The 20,086-nt window shown below is 52.8% G+C and overlaps 3 protein-coding genes across 3 annotated transcripts in view; 1 reads left to right on the top strand and 2 right to left on the bottom strand.

Moving 5' to 3' along the window:
• Positions 1 to 3,567: 3,567 nt before the first annotated feature.
• Positions 3,568 to 4,494, top strand: Psmb11 (proteasome subunit beta 11). The gene has a single exon (XM_057785650.1). It carries the CDS (start codon positions 3,568 to 3,570, stop codon positions 4,492 to 4,494), a length of 927 nt encoding a protein of 308 aa, XP_057641633.1.
• Positions 4,495 to 8,114: 3,620 nt separating this feature from the next.
• On the bottom strand, positions 8,115 to 17,561 carry Cdh24 (cadherin 24). The gene is made up of 13 exons (XM_057786656.1): positions 17,450 to 17,561; positions 15,703 to 16,020; positions 15,233 to 15,527; positions 14,954 to 15,073; positions 14,713 to 14,880; positions 14,353 to 14,540; positions 13,625 to 13,878; positions 12,736 to 12,872; positions 10,396 to 10,517; positions 10,203 to 10,314; positions 9,747 to 9,995; positions 8,350 to 9,340; positions 8,115 to 8,247 (listed from the first exon to the last, which is right to left on the bottom strand). Exons 2-12 carry the CDS (start codon positions 15,901 to 15,903, stop codon positions 8,838 to 8,840), a joined length of 2,349 nt encoding a protein of 782 aa, XP_057642639.1. The 5' UTR covers positions 15,904 to 16,020; positions 17,450 to 17,561; the 3' UTR covers positions 8,115 to 8,247; positions 8,350 to 8,837.
• An 803-nt stretch (positions 17,562 to 18,364) lies between these two features.
• Acin1 (apoptotic chromatin condensation inducer 1) overlaps positions 18,365 to 20,086 on the bottom strand; it is a 45,245-nt gene continuing 43,523 nt past the window's right edge. The window contains 1 exon segment of the mRNA XM_057785686.1: positions 18,365 to 19,256. Coding sequence (XP_057641669.1) covers positions 18,936 to 19,256 — 321 coding nt within the window. The 3' untranslated portion in view covers positions 18,365 to 18,935.

The raw sequence follows: 20,086 nt of genomic DNA, 5'->3' as shown, positions 1-20,086 counted from the left end.
TTTATTTATTTATTTCGTAAAGATTTCTGCCTCTTCCCCCGCCACCGCCTCCCATTCCCCCCCCCATGGGTTACGTTTGTTTACATTGCATTTGTTCAATGATGTAAAGAGGTGTGGCTTAATCAAAAGCTGAACAACCAATAACTAGGCAGTGGAGGAACAGGCAGGGAAGCTGGGCAGAGAGAATAAACAGGAGGAGGAGAGAATGAGAGGAGAGAATGAGGGAGAAAAAGGAGGTGATGCTTGGGGCCAGCCAGGCAGTTACCAGCCAGAAAGACATGGAAAAAGCAGTAAGAACAGGATATACAGAATGAAAGTAAGGTAAAAAGCCTCGAGGCAAGATGTAGAAGATGGACAGGTTAAACTAAGTTAAAAGAGCTAATGGGACAAGCATAAGCTAGGGCTAAGCATTCATAACTAAGAAATCTCTGTCTCATGGTTTGGAAGCTGATTGTCCAAGAATGCCTGCTACATTTGGCACCCAATGTGGAGCCCCAAATGCTATTTTCCCTTTACCACAGTGGCTGTCCTTTAAACTACAGGCCGCTGGCTACTAAGGCTTAGCCTGGGTGGATTCCATTCCCCCAGACGGCGGCTGTTTCTGCCGCTGAGTAGCTTTAACTAAATCTCCATCATTCTAATAAAACTTGAAATTCAAAGGCTAGGGTGAAAACCTGCAAGCTCAGAGAGTTAGAGTAGCAACTGTCTAGTTTTCTCTCTTTGCTGGCTTCTTCTTCCTCCTTTCATACCACCCCAATAAAAAATTTATGCTACTGCCAGGCGGAGGTGGCACACACCTTTAAACCCTGCACTCCGGAGGGAGGCAGAGGCAGGCAGATCTCTGAGTCTGAGGCCACCCTGGGCTACAGGGTGAATTTCAGGACAGCCAGGGCTGTAGCACAGAGAAACCCTGTCTCCAAGAGTCAAACCCAAACCAACAAAAGTCACACTACACTTCTCCCTTCTACTTCCTGTCAGCTAGTTACTAATTCCGCCTCTCTGAGCCAAGGATAATTTTATTTAATGCAAATGGAATGAATCTTTACATAGTTAAACAAATGCATCGTAAACAAATGTAGCACATCTTTACCTAGTTAAACAAATATTCCACAACAGTGAACTTATTTTTTAATTTTATTTTATTTTCTTTTATTTTTATTTATTTATTTATTTATTTTAGATCTAAAAGCATTTATTAAAAGGGGAGAAAGGGAGGGAGGGGGAGAGAGAGACAGAGAGAGAGAGAGAGAGAGAGAGGGAGAGAGGGAGAAGAGAAAGAGAAAAAGAGGGAAAGAGTCAGAGAAAACACGTGCGTACGCCGCCAAAGAAACAGAGGAGAGAGAGGCAAGATTATTTTTACTTATTTTTTGAGAAAGAGTTTCTCTATGTAGACCTGGCTTTCCTTGTACTCACAGAGATCTGCATGCCTCTGGAGTGTCCACTTCGGAGACCATTCAGTTGTCCCGGCCCAACTTGATGATGGCATGAGGTAGGAGGATTTCACTCCATTCCTACAGAGAATTGTAATCTGAAACTGCCACCCAGACCCAAATAATCACAAAGAACTTATATCAATTACAACACTGTTTGGCCAATGGCTCAGGCATATTTCTTGCTAGCTCTTATATCTTTTTTTTTTTTTTTTTTTTTTTTTGGTTTTTCGAGACAGGGTTTCTCTGTGGCTTTGGAGCCTGTCCTGGAACTAGCTCTTGTAGACCAGGCTGGTCTCGAACTCACAGAGATCCGCCTGCCTCTGCCTCCCGAGTGCTGGGATTAAAGGCGTGCGCCACCACCGCCCGGCTTAGCTCTTATATCTTAAATTAACCCATTTCTATTAATCTGTGTATCACCATGAGGCTGTGGCTTACCAGTAATGTTCTGGCATCTTTATCTTTTGGTCGCTACACGGCATCTCCCTGACTCTTGCCTACTCTCTATCTCTGTTCAGATTTCCTGCCTACCTTTACTCTGCCAAGCCATTGGCTGAAACAACTTTATTCATCAGCCAATAAAAGCAACACATATACAGAAGGACATCCCACATCAGAGAGTCTGAAACTTTGAAGTATTTTTAAAATTTTTATTTTGTGCATGCTAATGTTTTGCCTGCTGTGTGAAGGTGTCAGATTCCTGGAAACTGGAACTTCAGGCAGTCATGAGCTGCCATGTGGGTACTGGGAATTGAACCTGGGTCCTCTGGAAGAGCAGCCAGTGCTTTTAACCACTGAGCCATCTCTCCAGCTTCCTATAGTATTTATTTTAAAAATTATTTGTTTGTTTGCTTGTTTATCTGAGGTAGAGTCTTTTGGCTGGTCTGGAACTCACAAGCCTCCCATCTTAGCCTGGAATGCTTGAATTGATAATAGGTATATACCATTACATATAGGTGCCTCCTTCAGATTATTATTTTATCATTTTTGTGATGCCAGGTTTGGGCATCTAGGCAAATACTGCACTTATAAGTTCCAAGGATACCTAGGAAGGCCATCTTTTGAAAAATGAACAAATTATTTACTTGCTTAGCAAGCCTGGCAACCAGAGTTTGAGCCTTAGAACCCACATTAAAAAGCCAGATGCCAACACTCAGGAGGCAGAGGCAGGCGGATCTCTCAGCTCAAGGCCAATCTCGCCTTCAGAGTGAGTTCCAGCATATGTCAGAGTGTATAAAGTGTATGTGAGCATGAGGTCAGAGACAACCTTAGGGCCAGTTCTCACCTTCCACCTTGGTCCTCCAGGCGAGCTGGTTCTCCTGTCTCTGCTTCTCTTCTCGCCATAGAGATGATGATTAGAGATGTGTGTCACTGCATCTGCAAGACAGGGTTTCTCTGTGTAGCTCTGGCTGTCCTGGAACTCACTCTGAAGGCCAGGTTGGGCTTGAGCTGAGAGATCCACCTGCCTCTGCCTCCTGAGGGTTGGCATCTGGCTTTTTAATGTGGGTTCTGAGGCTCACTCTGGCTGCCAGGATTGCTAAGCAAGTGCTTTTTTCTACCTACTAGTGACCTTCCCAACCTAGGAATGCCATCTTTGTGTGCAGACAGAAGGCTTTCGTGTTCTGGCACTCTACCCCTCAGTATCCTGCTTTTCAGGGAGGTATTGAAGTCTTCTCCTTTTCCCTTTAACAGAAACTCCCGTCTTTTCTGTGTTCAACACAGTCCATGTTACACCTACATCTTGCCATGAGTTGGAAGTCTTTGCTTGCCTAATGTCCCACAGCAAAGCCAAGGAGGATCCAGCCCCCCCCCCCCCCCCCCCCCCGCCCCTAGTCCCTGCTGGGCAGATAGAGGTTGACAGACAGGAGACTCTTGGGTGACTGATAGGTGGCGTCTCCCCAACACAAGACCTCTGCAGGCACATTCTTTCTCCTCTTGGCAGTTCTCTGATGTGGGTGGAGATGCTTTACCAACCAATCCAGAAGCCTGACTTGAGATCGGGAGCAACGAAGCCTCAGCTCACAGTCTCGCTTACCAGTTCTGGCTGTGGTCCAGCTTCTCAACGGCGTCCTTCTCCCCTTCTGACCCAGGCCTCAAATGCTGCCCGACTCCTTCCAACTTACACTCAGCCTCAGAGATGGCTCTGCAGGATGTCTGCAAGTGGCAGGTCCCTGATACCCAGGGGCTATCCCCCCATTTGCATGAGGCTGGTGGCTGGGCTGTGCCTCGGGGCTGTGACCCTCAAACCTTCCTACAGATCTATGGCCCCAGACTGGCTCATGGCACCACCACCCTGGCTTTTCGATTCCGTCACGGTGTCATCGCCGCAGCTGACACTCGTTCCTCCTGTGGCAGCTACGTGGCATGTCCAGCCTCACGAAAGGTCATCCCTGTGCATCGGCACCTTCTGGGTACCACCTCTGGCACCTCTGCTGATTGTGTCACATGGTATCGGGTACTACAGCGGGAGCTGCGACTTCGGGAACTGAGGGAAGGTCAGCTGCCCAGCGTGGCGGGCACAGCCAAACTCTTGTCAGCTATGATGTCCCGCTACCGGGGTCTGGATCTGTGTGTGGCCACAGCCCTGTGTGGCTGGGACCACTCTGGCCCTGCCCTCTTCTATGTCTACAGCGATGGCACTTGTCTGCAGGGAGACATCTTCTCTGTGGGCTCTGGATCTCCGTATGCCTATGGTGTGCTTGACCGTAGCTACCACTATGACATGACCATTCAGGAAGCCTATACTCTGGCCCGCTGTGCTGTGGCCCATGCCACCCACCGCGACGCTTATTCAGGGGGCTCTGTGGACCTTTTCCACGTTCAAGAGTCTGGATGGGAGTATGTGTCCCGCAGTGATGCCTACGTACTATACATGGAGCTGCAGAAAGCCCCGGGCTTGGAGCAGAAGCGGGAGCGGAAGCAGGAGCAGGAGGCGGAAGTCAGTCAAGTCCGCCCTGGGCCAGCCACTCCACAAGATGCTGCAGGAGGTGGAGAACTCTTTGTGGAGCCAGAGGAGGCGACAGCAGAAGACGACCGGATAAGAGTGAAGACTGAAATGATTTGAGAAATGACAGAACCTGGGAGACCCAGACAAGGCGGGTAGGTCACGGAATGAGGCTGCCTTAGCGAGGCTGGTTCTGAAGCAGCCTCATGGCATCTGGCTCTGGCCTTTCTGGGTTGCCTGCTCTTTTTGTTTAAGTCCCTATCCTTTCTGCCTCCCAGAGCTATTGACGTCTCTGCCCGACCTGCCCTGAGGATGCTCAGATGGATGGCATCGCCTCTTCTGCCTCTACTCTGACTCTGCCAACACACCAACTGCCCTGCTATGTGCTAGGCTATTTTTTGCCGTCCTGTCCCAATCTCTATTCTCATTTTGGTCCTTATTTGTCTGAGTGTTTATCTCTCTCTCTCCTGGTCACTTCTCAACTTGGTCAGGCAGGCCAGACAGGAGAGAGCAGCCTCCTCAGAAAGACTTAGAAACCCCAGGGCTGCATGACAGTCTTTGGAAGCATGATCCTTTATGGAAGCTGGATCAGGTTTAGGGAGTTATTGGACTTCCCAGGTTATAGTAGGTGACAACATTGCAGAGCTTAGACATGCCCAAGCCTTCGTGGGTTCTCTGTGCATACTTCCCTCTGTCCTGCCTCCCACCCACCCCCCCTTTTTTTTTTTTTGGATTTTCGAGACAGGTTTCTCCGTAGCTTTTGGTTCCTGTCCTGGAACTAGCTCTTGTAGACCAGGCTGGACTCGAACTCACAGAGATCCGCCTGCCTCTGCCTCCCGAGTGCTGGGATTAAAGGCGTGCACCACCACCGCCCGCCCCCCCCCTTTTTTTTTGAGACAGGGTTTTTTTCTGCCTTCCTTGCAAGCTTCTGGGGAATAGGTCAAGCCCCTGCCTATTGGCTGGAGATGAATGAACTCCAAGGAGCCAATGAGCTAGGAAGGCGAAACTGCCCACTCCCAGGCTTATCTTGCTGTGCCAGCCAGGGCCTGAGTCCTGCCCTGTAGACCAGCCCTGCTCTCTACCCCCACAGACTTCTCCCAGTTTCTTTACTCCAGCCTCTCCTGGTTGCTCCCTTCAGAGGATTAAGACCAGAGTGGGGATGCTATGCTGGTGGTGCCAGCTAGCACGTCTCCTGGCCCTCCTGGCCTGCTCTGGCTTTCTGGAGGGCCCAGCCTTGGAGATCCAGGCCTTCAGCTCCAGGAGCCAGTGCCCTCTCCCCAGAATGGTCAGGAGGTGGGGTCTGAAGGAGACACTTTTCTCTTACCTCTCCTGAAGCCTCCAGTCCTAAGACTGACAGCTGTTTTTTCCTCTTCCTTGATCATCTGCACTTCAGAATTCATTGGCCTTAGACTTACAGACTCTGAACTGAATTTTCCAAGCTCTGGAGATTTGGAAGGAACGTCAGGAACTCCCAGAAAGAACAGAGGATTATTGAGAGTTTCCAGTGCGTAGAGACTAGCTTGCCAGTCAGGGTGGAAATCCAGCTGTTGTTGGCCTCCACAGCAGCCTTCGTCTCCTACAAACTGCCCAGCCTTGGGGAGGTGTGGGGCTCCAGAGGTGAGAACTGAAGGTCAGGGACACTTGGGACCTCCTGTTCCTGGAGGGGCACAGGGGGAGGGGCAACTTCCGCACGGGCATGAGTGGGTTTTACGTCCGGCTATGGGTTTGTGATTCAGCATAGGGATCTGCACTTGAGCGTGCCAGGTGGGCATGTGTGGTGACTAGGGAAGAGAAAGGAGCGATACTTGAATGAGAGCAGCCTCTGCAGCCTATGTGGCACAGTGACAACCTTCCCCCCCGATCCCCTGTTCCCGGCTTTGTACGTCTTGCACAGTAGAAAGCCACAGAAAAGAGGAGCTTGGGGCTGGGATATGCATCAACCCATAGCTACTCCTTACTCCCCTGGTCTGTTTCTAAGGCCTTCAGACAGTGAGCAAAGGCAGGCACAGAGGAGTAGTGTGGGACCTGTGATGGATATCTGAGCCCAGCCAGAGGCTGCTGTGAAGAGTGTGTGTGTGTCTCTGTGTGTGTGCAACCCAATCCTCTGAGATGCTCTGTACCTCTCTTCCCAGGCTAGAACCCTGAAAGAATAAGGCTTGCTTTTTGATTTTTTTTTTTTTTTGGAGTCAGGATTTTTTTTTTCTTTTCTTTTTTTGTATCCTTGGCTGTCCTGTCCTGGAACTCACTTTGTAGATCAGGCTGGCCTTGAACTCACAAAGATCCACCTGCCTCTTCCTCTTCAAATCTGAGCTATTCCTCCAGTCCCACGTTCCTTTAATTTTTTAATGCATTCATTGTTAGAGTGCCTCGGTAGGGCTGGTAAAACTGGGCAGGCATAGCTCATGTCCCTTCTGAATGTGCCCTTCTCTACCTGAGACTGCCCCATGAGTCATTTCGTTCATTGTTCCAATACATTTTTATTTAATTTTTAGAGATAGGGTTTCTCTGTAGCTTTGTAGCCTGTCCTGGAGCTAGCTCTTGTAGACCAGGCTGGCCTCGAACTCACAGAGATCCTCCTGCCTCTGCCTCCCGAGTGCTGGGATTAAAGGCGTGCGCCACCACCGCCTGACCCTGTTCCAATACATTTTAAAGGTTGAAGCAGCTATCAGAGTGAGCCTAAAGGAGGACCCTGTCCTCTCTGGTGTCCTGCTTTGGTTGCTGCATCTTCAGTTTCTCGAGGTCTTGGAAGGATAGACACCTGCTTTTATGCAGGCCTTTTAATGCAACTTCAGCAGAGTAAATAACCAGCAACGGAGAGAGGGCTCTTGGCGTCCCACCGCCTGCTTGTTCTAAGTCAGCAATTATGGAAGGCGTGAGAAGCTTTGCTCCCAGCTGTGTGACCTTAATGTCAGCCCTCAGGGATGGAGGCAGGAGGCCTGCTGTGAGTTCAAGGCTAGTCAGGGTTGTACGGTGAGCTGCATTGTGAGACCCAGTCCCTCTCTCTCCCACGAAAGTCACCTTCTCCAGCTGCCAGCATCACACAGTTAGTAGGAAGTGTCACAGAGACCTGCCGGGACCCACTCACTCCGGGAGCCTGAGACCTTCCTGGAGAAAAGGCCTGAGACTTGTGCTGTTCCCCGAGAAGACGCCTCCTCTGCCTCAGGAAGTGAGCACTGAGGATGTTGGCAGACCCAACTAGCTGCCACCCCACCGATACATTCTATCCCTTAGCTATTCACATCCTGCTTCTCTGACTGACATTCCTCTTTCCCTCTTCCTGGTCTCATGTTTCCACTCATCTGGTCCCTTGTTCACTTTCCTCTTGCTAGTCCCACAGGGTCATTTCTTGGGACGTGGGACTGGAGAGTTGCTGGTGGGCATGGGGACAGCCATTATTCTTCTGCTCCTCCAATGGAACGGTCCTGACACTCCTATCTCCTCGGAGATAAAGTGGGTACCTCTAAGAAGGAATGACCTGGGACCAGAGGGCTTAGATCGCTGCCACCCTCAGCACAGAGGAAACTCTGTCCAGAAGGCTGAGTGCAGAAACAGAAGCAGGCTCCTCCTTTACAAAATAAAGTGTTTATTATGAAATTAGAGATGGAAGCCCCTCCCCTTCCTCCCTTTCCCCTCTTCCCCAGCTGCCTCCCCTTTCTCTCCCCTCTCCCTTCCCTTGGGGCCTAAGAAGCAAACACGATGCCCAGAGCTGGAAGGCCCAGGGCAGGCTGACAGCTGGGCAGAGCTCCAGGGAGGTGGCCACGCGGGGGCTGAAGCTCTTGCCCAGGGAGGTGAGCTGGCTCCCTTCTTCCTTCCGCTGGAAGCCAGCGGAGCCAGGATGAGGCATGAGTGATGGATGGAACCATGCGGGCAGGTCTATGAGGAATGGAGAGTTGGTTTAGAAGCAGGGTTGGAGGAGCAGCAGTGGTCCTCCATCCGCCCCCACCCCCCAGTCCTATGTAGTCCACGGACAATGACCTGGAACAGAGCATCTCCTGCAGAAGGGTGGGGCAGCTGTGGCTGGAAGATTCTCTTGCTTTTGGGATGGATACCAGGAAACAAAGAAACAGAACCAACAACAAACAAACCAAAAAGCCAGGGACTTAAGAAGGGAGGAGGAACATGTGTGTAGGAGACAGAGCATGTGTGTGGGCAAAGGAGACAGTCTGAGAGCGATTAGAATTACTAGACAAAAACAGCCACAGAGTCACAGTGAGAACAGAGGTTGGGTCAGTTATAAAACCCAACCCCCGACAGTGGAGAATCACAGACAGGGATCTCTGGAGAAACACACAGACCGACTGAGGAGAGGGAGGTAAAAGGGAGGGTACCCGGGGGACGGAAGGAGGGACAGACACATGGGGCCCCTGGGCTTCCCCCACCTTCCTGGACCCCGTGGGGCTCACTCAGAGGGCCTGTGTGGGCTGCCCCACCGCAGCGCGGGAGCCACAGGGCCAGGGCTGGCCTCAGGGGGCTGGGGGCTCTTTGGCCCCATACAGCTCAGCCAGAGTGCGGAAGAGTGGGCCCCAGTCATCCATTGGCTCAGAGGGGTTGGGGACACCGCCAGCTTCGCTGCCGGAGCCCAGGGAGCTGAGCGAGCCGCAGGAGGAGCCTCGGCCCTCATAGCCATACACCTGTACCGAGTCGTACGGAGGCACACTGGGGTCCTCGTCCGCCTCGTGCAGCCGCAGCGCCAGCAACTGTGCCACATCGGCGGGGCCCGGTGGCCTGGGCTGGCGTGGCGCTCGGGTCCGTGGAAGCACGTCGCGGCGCACCGGCGGCCCTGCTGCTGCTGGAGGAGCAGCTCCGTCTGGGTTCTGCAAGGCTGTGATGTCAAAGGCCTCGGTATCCTCCTCTCCACCGCCCTCGTCGTCATAGGTGATGATGTTCTCACGGACATCCTCCTCCTCCAGTACCATCAATGCTTCCTGCTTCTGCCGCCTCAGGGCCACGAAGAGCACCACCAGGGCTGCACAAGAGCACACAAGCCACCGAGCCAGCTGGTTCCCGTGAGGGGCCAGGTGAAGGCCGAGGCGGTGTGGCCAGAGGTTGCAAGCCCTAGATCTGACATTTGGCAAAGGTTGCTTTGATTCCTGCCTTAACCCTTTATTTGCTTTGTGTGAATTTACGTGGAAAAAGTTTTATCTCCTTAGTGTTCGAAAGATTAAAATGAAACATTCATGATGTGCCCAGCACCACACTTGACGCCGAAGAGCTCTTTACCTATATAAGGCTGGTTACTATCACGGATATGAGACAAAACGTTTTCTCTTGGACTTATCAGGCAGTAGAAAATCCTATGTCTAGACCTGCTTCCTCCCTCCCCACAGAACAGGCCTAGATACCACACCTTGTCCCACAGTGGCCTCACTCACCAAGTAGGGTGCCCATACAGGTGACAATGGCAAGCAGGGCACCAGTGCTGAGACCAGTTGGTGAGAGCTGAGCCTCGGGCCAGCAGGATGCCATGGAGCCATCCGGCCGGCAGCGACACACACTGATAGTGACCGTGGCAGTGCTGCTCAGGGCTGGCTGTCCCCAATCCCATAGTTCTATAGGAACCAAGTAGGGGGCCTGGCGGGGTGGAGCAGGGCGGGAAGGCAGCAACAGGCTGGCAGAGCCATCTGTGGGGAAAAAAAGGTGGTTGGGGTACCTTCCTGGAGGGCTGGTCCAGCCCACACAGCCAGCCTCCCAGGCAAGGCTTATGTAAGAGCAAATAACTGTACATGCACACCTACCTTCTGTTGGGCAGATGGTTCCACAGGTGGGGCAGGGGTGTGGGAGGGAGAGGAAGGAGACAGGTATGGGTGTGGTTGCAGAAGGCCACCCACCTCGGTTGTCCCGGACTGTAAAGTTGGCATCAGGGCCCACAGGACCTTGAAGGGAGACTTGGCTACTGTTGCCAACTTCGTCTCTGTCTAGAGCCCGGATGACCTGAATCAACTGAGAGGAAGTGGAAAGCCCTTTCAGTGGAATGGCTGCGGGAGGCCTTGGGCGTACAACCCATCTATGTCGGCTGCTTACCTGGCCAGGGGCTGCAGAATCACACACAAACATGTCATAGGGCTCAGCCAGATGGGGAGCATTGTCGTTTTCATCCAGGGTCTGGATGGCCACTTGCACGCGGGAGGATTGTGCAGAGCTATCTGAAGCCAGAATACCAACATATGTACACCATACATACACATACAACATACATGGTTTAGAGGCATAGATGCAACACAGCATGCATACAAAACAACATGAGATAACGTGTAACACGGGAGCAGCAAACCTTGTTAAAGTGGGTGGGACTATACAAATGCATATGTGTTCACGTAGTAAGATATGTATATTATACGATACACATGCAAAAAATATTCAAAACTAATGATGCACACACAGCAACTCATGCAAGATAAACACAGCATATGCATAAATAGAAGTAGAAAAGTAAGCAGAAAGCACACACAAGGTGTGCAGATATAAACCATGGAATATATAAACAGTCATACTGTAGATATAGTAGGTGGGTGTTAAAAACAAATCAAACACACACAAAGCAGATACGAACAGTGAATGTGGCATTGACCCCCATCCAACCCTGGCCCAGAGACTGCGTTTTCATGCACAAGCAGAATGGACACACACACACACACACACACACACACACACACACACCGTCAAAGGTCTGGGAAGCTGTCAAACAGCAATTTGTATCACCAAGAGTTGACCTTCGTGGTCTACGGGTACAGAGCTTAGGCCCCACCCTGCGTGTCTCCTCACCATCGTCTTACTTTGTTTCTCTTGTCAGGGTCATTTGAGAGAGAATGCTGAGTGAACTGAGCTTCCTCAAGGATGGGGGAGCTGGCTGGTCGTAGTGAAAGGGGCTGAGGTCACAGGTTGGGGCAGGGCAGGCTATGTGAGCTGCCTGGCCCTAAGGACACGGAATGATATGGGGTCCAGTCTGTCGTCGCAGTAAGCTCCTAGCCATGAGCTCCTAGCCAATACCAGGGTGGGGGTAAGAACGGATTTGGCAAGAGTACGAGAAAACAGCGGACACACAGAGCTACATAGAAACAAGCAACCAGACACAGTGCAGTAATGTATGTAATACACACTCATACACATAAACTCATCTCTACAGACACGCATGCAGCTACAGATACTACTGCCGGAGAGACCACAGCCGCACAGACGAACAAGTGCAAGTACATATATTCAACACTCGTGAAAAGCAGGAAGTCAGAGGAGATAACAGTTCACCCTGCAAACTGACTGGCCATTGAGGTTCTATGTGAGTTTGGAAAGTCAGTTAACTTCTGTTTAGATGAGTTTCCTCACTTGGGAACAGGGCACTAATCATATCTCCCTAATCAAATTGTGATGATTGAATGAGTCAACCCGTTTTTGGTACTTAAAATAGTACCTAATGGACAATAAGCAATAACTGTTCCACCCACAATTACTCATGTATACAAAGTATTATCTATAGCTACTTGTGTACACCACTATACACATTCAATCACATGCACAAATACCATAAACATAATAATATAATTCTATGCAAACACTAAAGTGTGAGCACATATATCATTATAGACATGTGGTCTCAAGTACATGTGTGTATATGTACATATATATAAATATATATATATTCATATTTAAGGGTCTCGTGCACTTCAGGTAGGTTGCTCTTGAAATGACTGTCCTGCCTTAGCCTCCCTAGTGCTGAGATCACAGGTATGTGCCACACAGCTGTATACTTCACACATATGAATTACATCCATTCCTGAGTACAGGACCCTATGTACATATACAGACAGCTCTGTTGACATGTGCTGACATCGATATATACACTCATAATGCTGATGTAAATTCAGAAACAGCGGGAACGCAAGCAATGGGGTATAAGGTGCTACTTACAGAAGGCTGAGAGGTTTTCCTGTCTCCCCAGGGCAGAGACCTGAATCAGGTGCTGCTGACGGTAGTGGGGGGCACCAGAGAGGCTGCACACATGGGGCCAGCATGCTTCCCCTACGTCAGTGTGTGGGGGCAAGTCCCTGCAAACTTCCTAGAAGGGCTCCCTTTTGGGGGTTGCTGACACACTCCCACATAGTCCCTTTCTGAGCAGCGTGTTAGCACACAGGCTGGGAGGTCTAGTTCTGGGGTTGAGCAAATCAGTGAGGCAGAGTGTCAGGTAGGGAGACTGTGTAAGTAGACCTCTATGCCAGTCTGAGGGTGCCCATTTCATGAGGCTCCAGGCCAGGGGTCAGGAACTGAGCAGACGAGGGTGCCACGGCTGTCACTACCCTTCCCCACCCACATTCAGGGATGGCTCTCTGCCAGAACAATGCTGGCTCCTCAGGGCCCAGGACTCCTCACCCAGCTCTGTGGCCAGCACGGTAAGGTTGTGCCAGACACGAGCCTCGCGGTCCAGGAGCACAGCTGTTCGGATAGTGCCATCTTCGGGCTCAATGGAGAAGCAACGCTCTGGATCCGAGTAGGGGAGGATGGAGTATCTAGGGGAAATGGGACTGATCTGGGGGTGGCCGCCTTTCCCCTTCCCCTTCTCTCCCCTCTGCTGATCTGGTTGAGCTGAGCTGTACCAGCCAATCAGTGCCATCGGTCAGGCTGGAGTTCCCTGGGAGGCCCTAAGAGTTGGGGGGACTGGACTGGATAGGCGTGGTAGACAAGGAGTAACACTACCTGTGTTTCATCCCTGGTCTGCCTCAGACTAGCTGTGTGACCTTGGGGAAACCATTTGACCTTCTTTAATCAACTGCAAAATGGGAATGACATCAGCACCCCTGCCCAACGGGGCTGTGTCAGGGATGCTAGTCTGGAGGGTAGAAGCAGGTTCACGAGGGAGACCATGCCAAATCTGGAAATCCACTGTCACTCACATGGCCTCTAAGACAACTGGTGACGATACCTACTTTATAGGGACATTGTGGGAACTAAATGCCACGGACTGGGCAAAAGGTGAAGCGCCTGCTCAACAGAGATCCATTCATCAAATGAGATGCCATTTGCTTGTACTGCCACTAGGAGGCGCCACTCCAAAGAAGTGGGTGGAGAGCAGGGCTGTGGTCACTGAGGCCTCCAGCTTTCCCCTAGCACCCAGGCCTGCCGACCAGCAGCAAGCTGGCACAGGAAGTGAGACCTTCGCTAAGGGATATGATTTGCCGTAAAGATGCCACATCCCGGGACTAGCCACCTCCGTGGTCCTTTCCGGAAGCCTTGTCCCTCCCCAGCTCGCGGTCCAGCTAACCTGATTGGGCTGGCGGGGGAGTCCAGGTCACTGGCTGAGACCCGGCCCACCAGGGTGCCGGGAGCTTTGTTCTCAGGTACTATCAGGTGGTAGGTGGCCTGGGTGAAGACAGGTGGCTCTGGGGCATCCTGCACAGCCACTCGCACCGAGGCCACGTCCTTGAAGGGACCCCGCCGCAGGTAGGCTGGGTCGATGAGTGTGTTGGTGGCTTCTACGCGGAAGGTGTAAGAGCGGCGGGTCTCGAAGTCCAGGGGCTGTGATGAGGGGAGACAGAGAATGACGCACTGGGAACTGGGGTGGGCCCACCTCACAGAGGCAGAGTCGCTTCACCCTGTGCATCTAGTGCCCTGGAGAGGTGTGGCCTCAGAGGTCACAGTGGGAGAACACTGCAGAGCGGCTCTAAGCCCCACTGTAGACTTGTTAAGTAACCTTGAGACACTCACTTTCCCTTCTAGCTTTCAGAGCCTCATCTAAAAGGTACCATCAGTATGACCTCCATGCTCTAACACAGGGGTCCTAAGTAACGACCCAGGAAAACTAGTTAAAAGTTGGCCAGTGGGTGGGGGAGGAGCGAGGGGAAACTGAGCCTGCAGTGCAGGTCTTTTGTTTTGTTTGTTTCTTGGTACTGGGGATGAAATCTTGGCCTCTGGGGCATGCTAGGCAAGCTCCTACCAATGAGCTTTCTGCCCCCAGCCGAGTCTGCGGGTATCAACAGATGGAAGGCTAACCTTCCGGACAGTAAGGAGCCCGTCCTGACCCTGGGAGTCTGTGCTGATGCTGAAGGCCTCTGATCCTTCCCCATCCAGGATGCTGTAAGCCATTAGGGCATTGTCCCCTAGGTCTGGGTCCTGGGCCTTAAGCCGGCCCACCAGGGTTCCAGGTCCAGCTGTCTCCACCACAGAGAACTGGTATAGACCTTAGAGGAACAAGGAGGAAGATATGTTCTTAGAGATTCGCTAGCCCTCCTGACCTCCCCCAGCAAGTCCTTCCAGGGTCTGGCTGGGGTGGGACTGGGGACGATGGCTTCTCTGGAAGCTGGAGGGGCAGGGCAATCAAAGGATTGTCTGGGCACAGAATGGCCCTCTTACTCTGAGGGAACTTGGGGGGGTTGTCGTTGACATCACTGAGGGTGACTGTTACTGTAGTACTGCCTGACAGCCCCCCCATGTGGCCACCCATATCCTTGGCTTGGATCACCACCAAGAACTCCTCTTGGGTCTCCCGGTCCATGTTGGGGATGGCTGTACGAATCACTCCTAAGGGAGAGACACTGGGTCAGGGGTGTTTGTCCCCATGGCTGCCCCACAAGGTTCCTGGGTCCATTCTCACCAGTCTGGGGGTCCACAGAGAAGAAAGGCAATCCATCCAGCACAGTGTAGACGAGTTTGGCGCTGTTCCCGTAACTGGGATCATCAGCATCGTGGGCAGTCACCTGGATTACGGACGTCCCTGTGGGAGATTCCCCGTAGCCCATTCAGCAGCAGCAAGGCCAGGAAAGAAGAGTAGAGTGAAGAAGGCTGAGTTAAAGGAGTTCTAGGGTGGACAACAGGGCAAGAGGGGGCGAAAGAGCTCCAGGAAACCTAGGCCATTCAGAGCTGCGGTGCTCACCAACGTTAGACATCTCGGGCACTGTGGCATGATAGGGCCCAAGGGGAAACACAGGCGGATTGTCATTGATGTCTTGCACTTTGATGATGAACTCTGATGGGGGCTCCAGGGGGCGGTTAGAGGCGCGGTCCACAGCTTGGGCCAGTAGAACATACTGTGCTTTCTCCTCGCGGTCCAGGCTCTTGGTCACATGGATGTTGCCTGTGGCCTCATCAATCACAAATACAGTGCCTGCCCCCTCCCCAGTCAGCAGGTACTTGGTGCGGCCCTCACCCCGGTCAACATCTGAGTGCAGCTGTAAGAGTCAGAGAAAACGGCAGGAATCTCTGAGTGCAGAGCCACGGGTTAGAGTCTAGGTTTGGGTTGAGTGTTAGGAAGGCTAGGGGACCAAGGTCATGGCAGAGTGATGAAGGTACAGAGCAGGGCCTGACAGACCAGCCACCGTACACATGGGAAGGGCTGACCCTTACCTTGCCGATAAGGACAGGCTCGGGACCAGAATATTCCTCAATGACAAAGAACTGGTTCCAGACCCAGCTCCTCCGGGTCCGCAGTGGTGCAGGACCTGTGTGTCCCCGGGACCCTGCCCAGGCTGGGACTGGAGCTGCCAGGCGCCCCATGCAGCCCCAGCCACCCAGCCAGGCCAACAGGAGCCTCACGAGGCCCCACATGTTTGGAATCCAGCCAGGGCTCTTGTTCACTGGCCCCAGGTGCTGCGGCTGGGCAGGGCCAGGTGGCCCATGAGCTGGGTGGGGAAGATGCGTTGAGGCTACCCCATGGATCCACACCTGTAGGACAGGTAGCTGCTCAGGATCAAGGAAGTCTAAATCCTACTCCTCTCCCAAATTAGATACTGAAGCCCAGATCTCTGAGAAACCAGACATCCACTGCCCAGAACCCAGCCCAAGACAGACAACCGGATCCTTTCACCTAGCTCTGCCTGGATTCACCTCCAGCCCTCCAAGCCCATAAACCTCTTGAAAGCTGGGGAGGAAAAAGCAGAGGGGATGGATGCTAAAGGACTTGGAATTTCAAATCCTGTCCTGTCCTTCTACCTTGGGCACACAACTAGGGTACTAGAGAAGGTAGGTGGGCTAACAGAGAAAGGGTTTAAAATTAAGAGGTTGTATTCATTGACACGTAGCCTTCCTTACCCACAGGGTCAGGCTGAACGATAAGGAGTGCGCCCAAGTCAGGCTGGGACTTAGACCCCCCACCCCCAACCCCACCTATCCAGACTGTCCCCAGCCCACTCTGCCAGCTGCAGTCTTTAGGGGGAACTGGTCTAACGGAGCAGAGTGGGGCAGAATTGGAAGGATTGGGAGCAGGGCTGCAGGCAAGGAGACTGAGAGGTGAGGTGGAGGCTGACCCAGGGGCCAGCGACAGTGGGCTCAGGGCTCTGGATCCAGAAACAGGGATGATCAGGCAGACGGGGAGACCAGATGGGAAAGACAGGAGAGAGAGAGAGAGAGAGAGAGAGAGAGAGAGAGAGAGAGAGAGAGAGAGAGAGAGAGAGAGAGAGACGCAAAGGAAGCAGCCTTGGTATCTGAGAGGTAGCAAGCAAGGAGTCCTAGGTACTAGGCATGGGAACTGGAAGGGGCAGAGGAGTGTTCAGGTTATGAGTGTGTGTGTGTGTGTGTGTGTGAGATCAGGCCTCGGGAACTTCATTCTGGTAGAGTAAGCTACCAGGAGCAGTAGAGGGAGGGAGGGGCTGCGGGAAAGGAGCTAGAAAGAGAGGACCCTTCCCATTCTCTCCCTCCTCTTGAAGGGGCCCACGGTCAGGTGCCCCTCCTCCTCGCCTAGAGCAGACACACACCTGACAGGCCGTTTGTTCCCAAGAGAAAAGAAGCCAGAGGGCAGCAGGGGACCAGGGAGGCAGGCGGGACGAAGAGAGAAGGAGGGAACCAGAGGAGTAGGAAACAGGATAGCAGGAGAAGAGGAGAGGAGAGGACAGGAGAGCGGGAAAGGGAAAAGAGAAAGGCAGAGGAAGAAAAAGGCAGAAGAGATGGGAAGAGACAGGACAAGAGGGAGAGAAAAGGGGCAGAGAGACGGAAGGGTGAAGAGAAATCAGGAGAAGCAAAAAGGAGAGGTGTGTGGGAAGGGAGAGAGCAGAGCGCGGGAGAACCGAGCCGCTACGGCTCGCAGCCAGAGCGCACTGCAAGCTGCGGGCCCCCCGCTGCCCCCGCCAGGATTCCAGACCCGGGCAGGCGCCCTTACCTGGTACTGCCGAGGGGCTCGGGACTGCGAGCAGTACCCCGCCCGCCTCCGTTGCTGGCTCCCGGGGGCGCAGCTCCAAGCAGATCCAAGCCGGCGCCGCGGCTCTGCTGCAGGTCTGAGCGGCCCCGGCGAGAACAAGGGAGCGAGACGGAGGGGGCGGGGGAAGGAGGCTCCGCCTGCGGAGGAGAGGCGGCTCGCGCGGGAGAGGAGAGCCCTGCCTCTCCGACCCTCCCCGGCCAGTCCCCGCCCCCGCGGCTCCCGGGCTGCGGGGCGCATACAGATGTGGGGCACGCTCCTGGGCCGGCCCGTAGCGCGGCAGGGTACACACACGGGCAGGACGGCCAGGCTATTGCGAGGGCCTGGCGGAGGGCCCAAGCACAAATGGCCAGCACGGCACCTGCAGAGGCACACGTGAGGTGGGGCCCGGGGAAAGCACTGCGGGAGACCCGGCTTCTCGCTCTGGGTTGGGGTGCAGCGGCGAGGCTGTTGCCTCGGGTTCTTATGCAGATCACAACAGCGAATTGAGTCGGCTAGGGTGAGTTTAAGGACGCAGAGGCAGCGGGGGTCTGGGGAGGTCGCCAGGGACAGGGGCACGACATCGATGGGGAGAGAATCTTTTAGGGAAGCTCTTTGCAAGGATCTATTCTTGAGTACTTGCGCCCCCTGGTGGCACTTATGGAAAGCATCTTGAGGGTGACCAAATGCCTAATTGTGCAAGGGGCTGGGTAGCGGACCCTGCCAGCTGTTGGGGCCCTACAAAGGAAATAGGACACACTTTCCCAGCTTTGGGTCGAATAGAGCCAAAGCGGGGATGAGGATTCTGGCGGCTGCTCCAGAAGAATGCAGAAGCCCAGCATGCTCAGAGCCATTCAACCCCTTTCACCCAGACCCCAAGGAAAGGCACTCAAACACTAGTTAAAACTAAGTCAGATTTTTATTTTCCATAGACCACATCATTTAATAATAAAAAAAATAAAAATAAAAATTGAACAAAAGGAAAAGGTGATATAAAGTGGAACCAGAGGGCAAGAGGCTGCAGAGCAACAGAGACTGGGAACTGCAGGGGCCCTGGGACTCAGGAGGAGGCTGATTCAGCTCATAGGTGACCCAGTCCCGGCCCCGGCTGTTCCCAAGAGGCTGTGCGAGAGTACCCAAGGGAGGTGGAAAGCAGAACGGAGGGAAAATAAAAGGTCTGGGGCACTTGGCTATTCCCATTTCTGGCCAAACCCTTCCCTCCATAACCTAGCTCTTCCCTCTCAACACTTAATGAGAAGAAAGGAGAGGGCTAAGTTCCAAGAGATAGGTTGGGGAGAGATTGCCACTGCTCCATTTGGTATGTGGGGATGGGTGGCAGTTACAGTTCAGCACTGAGCAATGGTGTGAGACCCTTGGTTCCAGGGTGGTGGTGATTGTACCTATCCCTCTGTGGCCTTTAACCTCCCCCGGCAGAGTGGCAGGTACCTGCAGCTCTCCTAGTTTTTCTCAGCTAGCGGCGCCCACCCCGGTCCCGTACAGGTGTGCTTCGACTCCGGCTTCTGCTGTGGCGCTTGGTGTCTCTGCGATCCCTCTCTCTGCCTCGGTCTCGGTCTCGTTCCCTGTCCCGATCTCGGTCACCCCTATCCCTCTCTCGTTCCCTGTCCCTTTCTCTCTCCCTGCTGTGCTCTCTTCGCTTCTCCCGTTCTAGCTGTCGGTTCCGTTCCCGCTCAGCTTCCTTCTCCCGCTCCTTCTGTTCTTCTTCCTCTCGTTCCTTTCGCCGCTTCTCCCGCTCCTTGGCCCGTTCAGCCTGCTCTGCCTCCTTCTGAACAATCTGTAGTCAGGCAGAAAGGGCAGAGACAAAGTGCATCATAGTCCTGTCTGAATTGGTCCCACTTTGTGTATCTTGCCCCAGTACCTGAATTCCTAGCTCAGGCACTGTCAGTTTTGCTGTTAAATAGGAAAAGAGCAGGCATGGGGGATGGGCTGTGCACACCCCCCCATCCATGTGGGGCCAGCACCATCCACGTGCTGTCTCTTTGGTATTTCCCCAGCTTCCGTCAGTCTAGATGCAAACAAATCTGAGTAGCATTAAGCCCAAAAATTCTCCCAAATTTTAATTCACATTAAGGGGTCAGCAAGACAGCTCACTGTATTAAAGTCCTTGTTAAAGTCCGACAATGGAGTTCACCCCTGAAACCCATAAAGGTAGAAGGAGAACCAATCCCACAAAATTGTCTTATGACCACCACCACACCCCCTTCCAACATACACACACTAACAGAATGCTTTAAGTCTCATGGAGAGCAATTCTAGATACTGAAGATAGCAGAAAAGACTTGTATAAAGAAGACTTTATAAAACATACATTTCTCAGCTAATCAATTAAGTTCCCAAGAAGTGTGGGTAACACAGCCAGCTTCTTGACACCCACAAGTGGCCACCTTCACTTTCCCTACAGCACCCTTAGTGGCTCGCTCTCTTCATCCTCATATTGTCTCTCTCTTCTCTCTTCCAAACAGGGATTCCCTGTAGCTTTGGAGCCTGTCCTGGAGCTAGCTCTTGTGGACTAGGCTGGCCCCAAACTCACGAGTTCGGCGGTGGCTGTTTTTTAAGGTCAGCTTTCTGCAGCTTCACTCATGCCCACCCTCCCCACATCAATGC

The sequence above is a fragment of the Chionomys nivalis genome, chromosome 12, assembly GCF_950005125.1.
Source record: "Chionomys nivalis chromosome 12, mChiNiv1.1, whole genome shotgun sequence".
Lineage (NCBI taxonomy): Eukaryota > Metazoa > Chordata > Mammalia > Rodentia > Cricetidae > Chionomys > Chionomys nivalis.
Note: the sequence above shows the minus strand (reverse complement) of the source record. Positions and strands in the feature narration are given on the sequence as shown.

Excerpts from the sequence above, each read along its gene's own strand:
- Cdh24 (XM_057786656.1), bottom strand. The coding sequence starts at position 15,903 with ATGTGGGGCCTCGTGAGGCTCCTGTTGGCCTGGCTGGGTGGCTGGGGC. Across the intron at positions 15,528-15,702 it reads AGCCTGTCCTTATCGGCAAG|CTGCACTCAGATGTTGACCG; the intron begins GTAAGGGTCAGC and ends TGACTCTTACAG. Across the intron at positions 15,074-15,232 it reads GCCCGAGATGTCTAACGTTG|GGACGTCCGTAATCCAGGTG; the intron begins GTGAGCACCGCA and ends AATCTCCCACAG.
- Psmb11 (XM_057785650.1), top strand. The coding sequence starts at position 3,568 with ATGGCTCTGCAGGATGTCTGCAAGTGGCAGGTCCCTGATACCCAGGGG.